Here is a 13,396-nt window from a genome sequence, read left to right as displayed (position 1 = left end):
ACGGTAACAACAACGGTAACAGCAACAGTGGCAACGGTAGCCAACGGTGGCAACAAGCGGTGAGCAACAACAGTAACAACAACGAGTAGCAACAGCAGCAGCAGCAGTGGCGCAACGAGCAGTAACGGCAACGAGTAGCAGCAACGGTGACGCAACCAGGGCACAGCAGTGGCAACAACGGTGAGCAACGAGTAACAAGCAACGGTGACAGCAGTGGCAACCCAGCTGGTAACGGTGACAGCAGTGGCAACAACGGTAACGTAACCAGTAGCCCAACGAGTGACAACAGCAGCTGACAACGGTAGCAGCAAAGCGGTGGCAGCGGTGGCAGCAGTGGCAACAGCGGTAACAGCGGTAACAGCAACGGTAACAGCAGTGACAGCGGTAACGGCAGCGGTAGCTTGACAGCAGTAGCAGCAACGGTAACAATGGTAACAGCAAGCGGTAACGGCGGTAACGACTACGGTAACGGCAGCGGTAACAGCAGCGGCAGCGAGTGACAGCAGTACGACAGCAGCGGCAACGAGTGGCTTGGCGGCAACGGTGGCAACAGCAGTGAACAGCAGCGAAGCGGCAAGCGGTAGCAGCAGCAGTGGCAACGACAGTGACAGCGGTAACGGCGGCAGCGGCACTGGCAACCCGGTGGCGAACGGCAGTCGGCGCAGCGGTGGCAACGGCAACCCAGCGCCAACGGCAGTACGGCGAAAGCAACGGCAGCAGCAGCGGTGGCAACAGCAGTGGCAAGGCAGTGGCAATGGTAACGGCAACGGTAAACAACGGTGGCGCAGCGAGCAGTGACGGCAGCGGTAACCAGCGAGTACGACAGCCAGCAACCAGCGATGCGGCAGCAAGCAAGTAGCAGCGGTGGCAACAGCGGTGAAACGGCGGTAACAGCAGCGGTAACGGCAACGGTAACAACGGTAGCAACCCAACGGTAGCAATAGCAGTGGCAACAGTGACAACGGTGACAACCCAGTGACAACGGTAACGACAGTGGCAACGGTAACGCGGTAGCAACCAACGAGTAACAGCGGTGCCAGCAACGGTAACAGCGGTAGCAATGACAGTGACAGCAGTAACAACAACGGTAACAACGGTAGCAACGAGTAACAGCAACGGTAACAGCAACGGTAGCAGCAAGCGGTGGCAAAACGGCGGTGACGAGCGGTAACGAAGCAACGGTAACGGTGACAGCAGTAGCAACAACGGTAACGGCTTAGTAACGGCAACGGTAAACAGCGGTAACAGCAGCGGTAGCAACGCGGTAACAACAGCGGTAACGGCAGCGGTAACAGCAGTGACAACAGCGGTAGCAACAGCGGTAACAGGCAGCGGCAGCAGTAACAACAACAGTAAAACAACATGGTAACAGCAACAGTGGCAGCAACGGTAACAACGGTAACAACAACGGTAACAACAACGGTAACAGCGGTAACAACAGCAGTGACAACGGCAATGCCAACGGTAACAACAGCAGTAACAACAGTGGCCAACGGCAGTGACAACGGTAACGACGAAAACGGTAACAGCAACGGTAACAACGGTAACAACAACGGTAAACGGCAACCGGTAACAGCAGTGAGCAGCAAGCGGTAACGACAGCAGTAATAACGTACGGTAACAACGGTAACAACAACGGTAGCAACAACGGTAACGGCAGTGACAGCAACGGTAACAGCAGCAGCAGCAGTGACAACAACCCAATTAACAACTTAACGGTAATGGTAACAACGGCAACAGCACTAACAACCAGTAACAGCAACGCAGCAACAGCAGTAACAACAACAGTGACAACAACGGTAACAATGGTAACAGCAGCTTAGTAACAGCAACGGTAACAGCAGCAGTGGCAAGCAGTGGCAGCCAGCAACAACGGTAACCGACAACAATAACAGCGGTAGCAGCAGCGGTAACAGCGGTAGCAACCAACGGTAAACAGCAATTAACGGCGCCGGTAACCACAACGGTGACGGCTTAACAGCAACGGTAACAGCAGTGACAGCAACGGTAGCAGCAGCGGTAACAACGGTAAAACAACAACGGTAACAACGGTAACGGCAACATTAACAGCAGCAGTGACAGCGGTGGCAACAACGGTGGCAGCTTAGCGGTGGCTTAGCGGTGACAGCGAGTGGCAGCAGCGGTAACGAGCAGCGAGTGGCAACCAGCGGTGACGAAGCGGTGGCAGCAGCGGTGACGGCAGCGGTGACGGCGGTAAACGACGAAGCATTGAACAACGGTAAACGACAGTGAAAACAGCGAGTGAAGCAACAGCGGTAACAACAGCCAGTAAAGCAGCAACGGTGGCAACAACCGGTAACAACAGCGGTAGCGCAGCAAACGGTAACAGCAACGGTAACAGCAATGGTAACAGCGGTAGCCAACAGCGGTAACAGCAACGAGTAACAGCAACGGTAACAGCGGTAGCAACAGCGAAGTGACAACCTTGGTAACAGCAAGCGGTAACAGCGGTAACGACAGCGGTAACAGCAACCAGTAACAACCAACGGTAACAAACACGGTAACCTTGGTAACAACAGCAGTAACCTTGGTGGCAGCAAGCAGTGCTTAGCAAACCAACGAAGCAGCGGTGGCGTGACCAGTGACAGCGGTGGCAACCCAACGGTAACAACAGCAGTAACAGCAGTAACAGCTTAGCAGGTAAAGCAAGCGGTGACAACAATTGGCAACGAGCGGTAACAGCAACGAGTGACAGCAACGGTGGCTTGTAGTGACAGCAGTGGCAGCAACAGCAGTAACAGCAGTGACAACCAACGGTAACGGTAGCAGCGCAGCGGTAACAGCAACGGTAACAGCGGTGGCTGAACAACAGTAACAGCAGCGGTAACAGCAGTAACAGTAACGTGACAATGGCAAGTGTAGCTTGCAGTGAAACAACGGTAACAACAACAGTAACAACAGTAACAGCTTAACGGTAACAGCAGTGACTTAGCAACGGTAGCAACAACGGTAACAACCAAGCAGTGAGCAACGAGTAACAACGGTAACAACAATTAACAACAGTAAAACAACAACAGTAACAGCAGTAACGCTTGGTAACAGCAACAGGTAACAACAACAGTAACAGCAGTGGCAACAGCGGTAGCAACAGCAGTGGCAACGGTAACAGCAACGGTAACAACAGCGGTAGCAACAACGGTAACAACGGTAACAACTAACGGTAACAACAGTAACAGCAACGGTAACAACGGTAACAGCAACGGTAAGCTGTGGTAACAGCAACCAGTGCAACGTTAGCAACAAGCAGTTCAACAAACAACAGTAAGCAACGGTGGCGCAGCAGTAACAGCAACGGTAGCTTAACGGTAACGAAGCGGCGAGTAAGCAGCAAGCAGTAACGAAGCAACGGTAACAACGGTAGCGACAAGCAGTAACAACGGTGGCAACAAGCCGGTAACAGCCAGCGGTAACAACAACGGTAACAGCGAGTAACAACAACGGTAACAACCTTGGTAAGCAACAACGGTAACAACGGTAACAACGGTAACAGCAACCAGTAACAACGGTAACAGCAACCAGTGAGCAACGGTAACAGCAGTAACAACAGCAGTAACAACAGCAGTAGCTTAACAGTGGCAGCAACCGTACGCAGCAGCAGTGGCAACGGTAACGGCAGCGATGGCAGCAGGCGAGTAACAGCAACGGTAACAACGGTAGCAACAGCAGTGGCAGCGATGACAACAACGGTAACAGCGGTGAAAACAGCAGCAGTAACAGCGGTAACCCAGCAACGAGTGGCAGCAGTAACAACAACGGTAACAACCCAACGGTAACAGCGGTAACAACAACGGTAACAACAACGGTAACAACGGTAGCAACAACGGTAACAACAACGAGTAGCAACAACAGTAACAACGGTAACAACAACGGTAACAGCAGTAACAACGAGTAGCAACAGCAGTAACAGCAGTGGCAACGGCGGTAGCAACAGCGGTAGCAGCAGCGGTGGCAGCAGCAGTGGCAACAGTGGCAGCAGCGGTGACGGCAGTGGCAGCAGCGGTAAACAGCAAGCGGTAACAACGGTAGCGCAACAACGGTAACAGCAACGGTAACAGCGGTAGCAACAGCAGTGGCTGCAGCAGCAAGCAACGGTGAAGCAGGCAGCGGTAACAGCAACGATCAGCAACAGCGGTGACAGCAGCAGTGACAGCAACGGTAACAACGGTGGCAACAGCAGTGGCTTAACGGTAAAACGACAGTGGCAACAACGGTAACAGCAGTGGCAACCCAGTGGCAGTGAGCAACCAGCGGTGAAGCAACAACGAGTGACAGCAGTGGCAGCCGGCGGTGACAGCAGTGGCAGCAGCAGTGGCAATGGCAGTGGCGTAACAACAACAGTAACAACAACAGTAACAACAGTAACAACAGCAGTAACAACAGTAACAACAACAGTAACAACAACAGTAACAACAGTAACAACAACAGTAACAACAGTAACAACAACAGTAACAACAGTAACAACAACAGTAACAACAACAGTAACAACAACAGTAACAACAGTAACAACAATAGTAACAACAGTAACAACAACAGTAACAACAACTGTAACAACAACAGTAACAACAGTAACAACAATAGTAACAACAGTAACAACAACAGTAACAACAACAGTAACAACAGTCTGTTGTAAACAAACGCTTCATCCGGGAAAATTAATAATTGTGACGTTTTTCTGGCTTTTTGGGTTGAGTTTTTGTGGTTGTGGGAGGGTAGCCTAGGCTACTGCTACATACCTAGGCTACTGCTACATACCTAGGCCTAATGGTGCACAGGAGGTCTACATATAGGCTCAGCTTCAAGAAATATGGGGAGAATGTGAGACGTAGGTTGTACCAGGAGAATAACAGAGTGAGGTGAGTCCCTGAGTGTTTAGTGCTCTGGGGCTATATAGTATACACTACTGCTACACACCTAGGCTATATTGTGTAGACTACTGCTACATTGTGTAGGCTACTGCTACACACCTAGGCTATATGGTGTAGACTACTGCTACATTGTGTAGGCTACTGCTACACACCTAGGCTATATGGTGTAGGCTACTGCTACACACCTAGGCTATATGGTGTAGACTACTGCTACATTGTGTAGGCTACTGCTACACACCTAGGCTATATGGTGTAGACTACTGCTACATTGTGTAGGCTACTGCTACACACCTAGGCTATATGGTGTAGGCTACTGCTACACACCTAGGCTATATGGTGTAGACTACTGCTACATTGTGTAGGCTACTGTTACACACCTAGGCTATATGGTGTAGACTACTGCTACATTGTGTAGGCTACTGCTACACACCTAGGCTATATGGTGTAGACTACTGCTACACACCTAGGCTATATGGTGTAGACTACTGCTACATTGTGTAGGCTACTGCTACACACCTAGGCTATATGGTGTAGGCTACTGCTACACACCTAGGCTATATGGTGTAGACTACTGCTACATTGTGTAGGCTACTGCTACACACCTAGGCTATATGGTGTAGACTACTGCTACATTGTGTAGGCTTCTGCTACACACCTAGGCTATATGGTGTAGGCTACTGCTACACACCTAGGCTATATGGTGTAGACTACTGCTACACACCTAGGCTATATGGTGTAGACTACTGCTACATTGTGTAGGCTACTGCTACACACCTAGGCTATATGGTGTAGACTACTGCTACATTGTGTAGGCTACTGCTAAACACCTAGGCTATATGGTGTAGACTACTGCTACATTGTGTAGGCTACTGCTACACACCTAGGCTATATGGTGTAGACTACTGCTACATTGTGTAGGCTACTGCTACACACCTAGGCAATATGGTGTAGACTACTGCTACATTGTGTAGGCTACTGCTACACACCTAGGCTATATGGTGTAGACTACTGCTACATTGTGTAGGCTACTGCTACACACCTAGGCTATATGGTGTAGACTACTGCTACATTGTGTAGGCTACTGCTACACACCTAGGCTATATGGTGTAGGCTACTGCTACACACCTAGGCTATATGGTGTAGACTACTGCTACACACCTAGGCTATATGGTGTAGACTACTGCTACATTGTGTAGGCTACTGCTACACACCTAGGCTATATGGTGTAGACTACTGCTACATTGTGTAGGCTACTGCTAAACACCTAGGCTATATGGTATAGACTACTGCTACATTGTGTAGGCTACTGCTACACACCTAGGCTATATGGTGTAGACTACTGCTACATTGTGTAGGCTACTGCTACACACCTAGGCTATATGGTGTAGACTACTGCTACATTGTGTAGGCTACTGCTACACACCTAGGCTATATGGTGTAGACTACTGCTACATTGTGTAGGCTACTGCTACACACCTAGGCTATATGGTGTAGACTACTGCTACATTGTGTAGGCTACTGCTACACACCTAGGCTATATGGTGTAGACTACTGCTACACACCTAGGCTATATGGTGTAGACTACTGCTACATTGTGTAGGCTACTGCTACACACCTAGGCTATATGGTGTAGGCTACTGCTACACACCTAGGCTATATGGTGTAGACTACTGCTACATTGTGTAGGCTACTGCTACACACCTAGGCTATATGGTGTAGACTACTGCTACATTGTGTAGGCTACTGCTACACACCTAGGCTATATGGTGTAGACTACTGCTACATTGTGTAGGCTACTGCTACACACCTAGGCTATATGGTGTAGACTACTGCTACATTGTGTAGGCTACTGCTACACACCTAGGCTATATGGTGTAGACTACTGCTACATTGTGTAGGCTACTGCTACACACCTAGGCTATATGGTGTAGACTACTGCTACATTGTGTAGGCTACTGCTACACACCTAGGCTATATGGTGTAGACTACTGCTACATTGTGTAGGCTACTGCTACACACCTAGGCTATATGGTGTAGACTACTGCTACATTGTGTAGGCTACTGCTACACACCTAGGCTATATGGTGTAGACTACTGCTACATTGTGTAGGCTACTGCTACACACCTAGGCTATATGGTGTAGACTACTGCTACACACCTAGGCTATATGGTGTAGACTACTGCTACATTGTGTAGGCTACTGCTACACACCTAGGCTATATGGTGTAGGCTACTGCTACACACCTAGGCTATATGGTGTAGGCTACTGCTACACACCTAGGCTATATGGTGTAGGCTACTGCTACACACCTAGGCTATATGGTGTAGGCTACTGCTACACACCTAGGCTATATGGTGTAGGCTACTGCTACACACCTAGGCTATATGGTGTAGGCTACTGCTACACACCTAGGCTATATGGTGTAGGCTACTGCTACACACCTAGGCTATATGGTGTAGGCTACTGCTACACACCTAGGCTATATGGTGTAGGCTACTGCTACACACCTAGGCTATATGGTGTAGGCTACTGCTACACACCTAGGCTATATGGTGTAGACTACTGCTACATTGTGTAGGCTACTGCTACACACCTAGGCTATATGGTGTAGACTACTGCTACATTGTGTAGGCTTCTGCTACACACCTAGGCTATATGGTGTAGGCTACTGCTACACACCTAGGCTATATGGTGTAGGCTACTGCTACACACCTAGGCTATATGGTGTAGACTACTGCTACACACCTAGGCTACATTGTGTAGGCTACTGCTACACACCTAGGGTATATTTTGTAGGCTACTGCTACACACCTAGGCTATATGGTGTAGGCTACTGCTACACATCTAGGCTATATGGTGTAGGCTTCTGCTACACACCTAGGCTATATGGTGTAGGCTACTGCTACACACCTAGGCTATATGGTGTAGGCTACTGCTACACACCTAGGCTATATGGTGTAGACTACTGCTACACATCTAGGCTATATGGTGTAGGCTACAGCTACACACCTAGGCTATATGGTGTAGACTACTGCTACACATCTAGGCTATATGGTGTAGGCTACTGCTACACACCTAGGCTATATGGTGTAGACTACTGCTACACATCTAGGCTATATGGTGTAGGCTACTGCTACACACCTAGGCTATATGGTGTAGACTACTGCTACACATCTAGGCTATATGGTGTAGGCTACTGCTACACACCTAGGCTATATGGTGTAGACTACTGCTACACATCTAGGCTATATGGTGTAGACTACTGCTACATTGTGTAGACTACTGCTACACACCTAGGCTATATGGTGTAGACTACTGCTACACATCTAGGCTATATGGTGTAGACTACTGCTACACATCTAGGCTATATTGTATAGGCTACTGCTACACTCTTTCAGTATCATCTAAGAGATTATTCGTTTTTTCTTGGTAATCATTTTCTTTCATAATTACTATTGCATTTATTTTGTCTGCTTTGGTAAGGCGCAAATTTTTATTGTTATTAAGTGTATCATAAGACTTAAAGAATGTTTGAGGGTTTATATAAATTAGATCCATTTATAATTAATAGTATTTGGAAAGAATTTAATAATACATTGGACAAATAAATTTTTAAATGCTTAATTCTTGGGTAGAAACGGTTGTTGGTGGGTTGTGTGAAGGACCTGTCTAGTTGGGCCAGCAGGCCTGCTGCAGTGTTCCCTTATGAGTAGCACGTCAGGTGTTGCTTTGTTGTGGGATGTGATAGTGAGGTGTGGGCTAGACCCTTTATATGCCTTCTTTCGATGTATTACTTTCATTGTTCCTTGATAATGTGAGTAGTCATGAAAGCACTTGGAATTTCTCTATTCTTTCACAGTGGTTGTTTTGTATATATATATATATATATATATATATATACAAGAATAATAATAATATAATATCTTTATTTACTATAAATTCATGTACAGTGGACCCTTGAGTTTCGAACGTACAGATCATTGAACTTTTCGAGTTTCGACCGCATTTTTTGAACCAATTTTGTTCCGAGTATCAAACTCTGTCTTTTGAACCTCCAGGCACCAGACCTGTTACTCCAGGCACCAGACCTGTTACTCCAGGCACCAGACCTGTTACTCCAGGCACCAGACCTGTTACTCCAGGCACCAGACCTGTTACTCCAGGCACCAGACCTGTCCTCCAGGCACCAGACCTGTTACTCCAGGCACCAGACCTGTCCTCCAGCCCACTCTGTCCGTGTCCTTGTGCAGGCATCATGAGCAGTCTGGCTTTGTTGATGCTTGAGTGAATACTAACCTGAGCGCTCATTCAAACATTTCATAATTAATTCATTGTGTTTAGTGCTTGTGCGACTGTGAAATAAGCTACCATGGGCCCAAAGAAACTTGCTAGTGGTACCCCTGTGGTAAAGAAAGTGAGAAGCACCATCGATGTGAAGACGGATATAATACAAAAAAGAAAATGAAAGATGTGTGAGACTTGCTGAGCTTGCCAGGACATGCGTGCAACGTGGAATGAGTTGCAAACTTTTGTTGAAAAGTATCACCCTGACCAAGCTGAAACAAGCCATCTCTGCAAAAAGTTCAGTGACAGAACCATGTCCCACTTCAGGGAAATGTTAAAAAGGCACCAGGTACAGAGGACTGTGGACAGTTATTTTGTGAGACAGGGGTCCAGTGACTCTCAAACTGGTCCTAGTGGCATTAAAAGACAGAAGAGAAGTAACCCCAGAGAGGACTTTGATACCTAAAGTTCTTATGGAGGGGGATTCCCCTTCCAAACACTAACCCTAACTCTGTCTCTCCTCATCTCTATCTTCCAGATGCCATCACCAATCATCAATAAAGGTAAGTAAAGATGTTGTTTTATATGTTTACTTAAATTTATTACTAATTGTACTATGTATGTTTGTTGTGTGTATGTAAATCTATAATATAATTTCTATAAAATATTTTTTTTGTGAATATTTTTGGGTTTCTGGAACAGATTAATTGTATTTCAGTTATTTCTTATGGGAAATATTGGTTCAACTTTCGAACATTTCGACTTTAGAACTAGCTCCTGGATGCCTAGCTGACATCACTGACATACTACTATATAGAAAGCCCCTTGTTATGCTGAGCATTTCGGGCAAATTTGGTCAGTTTTGTCCCAGGATGTGACCCACATCAGTCCACTAACACCCATGATGTGACCCACACCAGTCCACTAACACCCAGGATGTGACCCACACCAGTCCACTAACACCCAGGATGTGACCCACACCAGTCCAGTAACACCCAGGATGTGACCCACACCAGTCCAGTAACACCCAGGATGTGACCCACACCAGTCCAGTAACACCCAGGATGTGACCCACACCAGTCCACTAACACCCATGATGTGACCCACATCAGTCCACTAACACCCATGATGTGACCCACACCAGTCCACTAACACCCAGGATGTGACCCACACCAGTCCACTAACACCCAGGATGTGACCCACACCAGTCCACTAACACCCAGGATGTGACCCACACCAGTCCACTAACACCCAGGATGTGACCCACACCAGTCCAGTAACACCCAGGATGTGACCCACACCAGTCCAGTAACACCCAGGATGTGACCCACACCAGTCCAGTAACACCCAGGATGTGACCCACACCAGTCCACTAACACCCATGATGTGACCCACACCAGTCCACTAACACCCAGGATGTGACCCACACCAGTCCAGTAACACCCAGGATGTGACCCACACCAGTCCAGTAACACCCAGGATGTGACCCACACCAGTCCACTAACACCCATGATGTGACCCACACCAGTCCACTAACACCCAGGATGTGACCCACACCAGTCCACTAACACCCAGGATGTGACCCACACCAGTCCACTAACACCCAGGATGTGACCCACACCAGTCCACTAACACCCAGGATGTGACCCACACCAGTCCAGTAACACCCAGGATGTGACCCACACCAGTCCAGTAACACCCAGGATGTGACCCACACCAGTCCAGTAACACCCAGGATGTGACCCACACCAGTCCACTAACACCCATGATGTGACCCACACCAGTCCACTAACACCCAGGATGTGACCCACACCAGTCCACTAACACCCAGGATGTGACCCACACCAGTCCACTAACACCCAGGATGTGACCCACACCAGTCCACTAACACCCAGGATGTGACCCACACCAGTCCACTAACACCCAGGTACCCATTTTATACTGATGGGTGAACAGGGACAGCAGGTGTCTTATGGAATCACTTCTCTAATGTTTTCCAGCCATATCGGAGGAGATTCAAACCCTGAACCTCAGTGTGTGAGCTGAGTGTGCTACTGATCGAGCTACGGGACACCTTATTTATATATGTGCCTTCCGTTTTTCAATCAATGCTTTATCAAGAGCTTGCAATGTTGCACAAGCCCAAGTAGATTAATAATAATGATATTAATGTTTCAGAGAGAAGCGGAAGATGGAGGAGCTGTCACACCAGTCTCTGGAGGAGGACGATGACTCCGTTTGTGAATGTGATGACTCCGATGATGACCTAGATGAGGTAGAGGCTGCTGGAGGGTCAGTGGTGGTGGCAGAGGCTGGCGGAGGGCTGACGGAGGTGGCGGAGGCTGCTGGAGGGCCGGTGGAGGTGGCAGAGGCCACTGGAGAGCCAGTAGAAGTTGGAGGGTCATCCAGAGGAGTGAACAGGTGAGTGTGGTCATTCTGGAGGGCATTGGAGGAGGTTCTTGATCCCTGGGTGATGGAGCAAAGGCTCTTGATCTTAGGTATCAGGTATGGTCTTTTCAACTCTGGTACCTCGGTAAGTCAACCTCTGATAGGCTTGAAACTTACCCTGGCAGTGTAGTCAAGCATTCTACTCACTGAATGTACAGTAGGTCCTTGTATATACATTAGGCCCTTGCATATACAGTAGGCCCTTGTATATACAGTAGGCCCTTGCATATACAGTAGGCCCATGTGTATACAGTAGGATCTTGTATATACATTAGGCCTGGTGGCTAAAGCTCCCGCTTCACACACGGAGGGCCCGGGTTCGATTCCCAGCGGGTGGAAACATTCCGACACGTTTCCTTACACCTGTTGTCCTGTTCACCTAGCAGCAAATAGGTACCTGGGTGTTAGTCAACTGGTGTGGGTCGCATCCTGGGGGACAAGATTAAGGACCCCAATGGAAATAAGTTAGACAGTCCAATAAGCCCAATAAGCCTGACCTCAATTGTAGGCAAATTACTAGAGTCAATTATAGCTGAGATTATAAGAAGCCATCTCGATAAGCATAGCTTGATTAATGATACTCAGTATGGATTCACAAGAGGCCGGTCTTGTCTAACTAATTTATTAACTTTCTTCAGTAAAGCTTTTGAGGCTGTTGACCACAATAAAGAATTTGATATTATTTACTTAGATTTTAGTAAGGCATTTGATAGAGTTCCGCACCATAGACTGTTAAAGAAAGTGGCAGCTCATGGCATTGGGGGAAAAGTGCTCTCGTGGATCGAGTCATGGCTCACTGACAGGAAGCAGAGAGTGTCCATAAATGGGGTTAAATCCGAGTGGGGATCTGTAACAAGTGGCGTTCCACAGGGATCAGTCTTGGGCCCGTTGTTGTTTATAATATATATCAATGATCTTGATGAGGGAATTACTAGTGATATGAGCAAATTCGCCGATGACACAAAGATAGGTAGGATAATTGATTCAAACATAGATGTTATGGAACTTCAGGAGGATTTAAACAAACTCTATTCTTGGTCAGAAAAGTGGCAGATGCAGTTCAATGTAGATAAATGCAAGGTTCTGAAGCTTGGGAGTGCCCATAACCCTAGTACTTATAAGTTAAATGATGTAGAACTTAGCCATACAGATTGCGAAAAGGACTTGGGGGTTATGGTGAGCAGCAACCTTAAACCAAGACAGCAATGCCTAAGCGTACGTAATAAGGCAAATAGATTACTGGGATTTATATCAAAAAGTGTAAGCAACAGAAGTCCAGAGGTCATACTGCAGCTTTATACATCATTAGTAAGGCCTCACCTAGAATATGCAGCTCAGTTCTGGTCTCCGTATTACAAAATGGACATAAATTCGTTAGAAAACATTCAGCGTAGGATGACTAAATTAATACATAGCATTAGAAATCTTCCTTATGAAGAAAGATTGAAGACTCTTAAGTTACATTCACTTGTTAGACGAAGAATGAGGGGAGACCTGATCGAGGTGTATAAGTGGAAGATAGGTATTAATAAAAGGGATATTAATAAGGTCTTGAGGATATCTCTCCAGGAGAGAACCCGCAGTAATGGATTTAAATTAGATAAATTTAGATTTAGAAAGGACATAGGAAAGTATTGGTTTGGAAATAGGGTAGTTGATGAGTGGAACAGTCTACCTAGTTGGGTTATTGAGGCTGGGACTTTGGGTAGTTTCAAATCTAGGTTGGATAAGTACATGAGTGGGAGGGGTTGGATTTGAGTGGGACTTGCACATCAGA

General features: G+C 47.4%; 1 protein-coding gene across 1 annotated transcript; it reads left to right on the top strand.

Moving 5' to 3' along the window:
- The first annotated feature begins 4,641 nt into the window (after positions 1 to 4,641).
- LOC138851777 (uncharacterized) lies at positions 4,642 to 11,736 on the top strand. Its single transcript, XM_070081243.1, has 2 exons — positions 4,642 to 4,874; positions 11,350 to 11,736. The coding sequence occupies exons 1-2, from the start codon at positions 4,783 to 4,785 to the stop codon at positions 11,594 to 11,596; spliced, it is 339 nt and encodes a 112-aa protein (XP_069937344.1). The 5' UTR covers positions 4,642 to 4,782; the 3' UTR covers positions 11,597 to 11,736.
- The last annotated feature ends 1,660 nt before the right edge of the window (positions 11,737 to 13,396 follow it).

The sequence above is a fragment of the Cherax quadricarinatus genome, unplaced genomic scaffold (assembly GCF_038502225.1).
Source record: "Cherax quadricarinatus isolate ZL_2023a unplaced genomic scaffold, ASM3850222v1 Contig2054, whole genome shotgun sequence".
Taxonomy (NCBI): Eukaryota; Metazoa; Arthropoda; class Malacostraca; order Decapoda; family Parastacidae; genus Cherax; species Cherax quadricarinatus.
The sequence above is the reverse complement of the archived record's forward strand: the minus strand, read 5'-3'. Positions and strand labels throughout refer to the sequence as shown.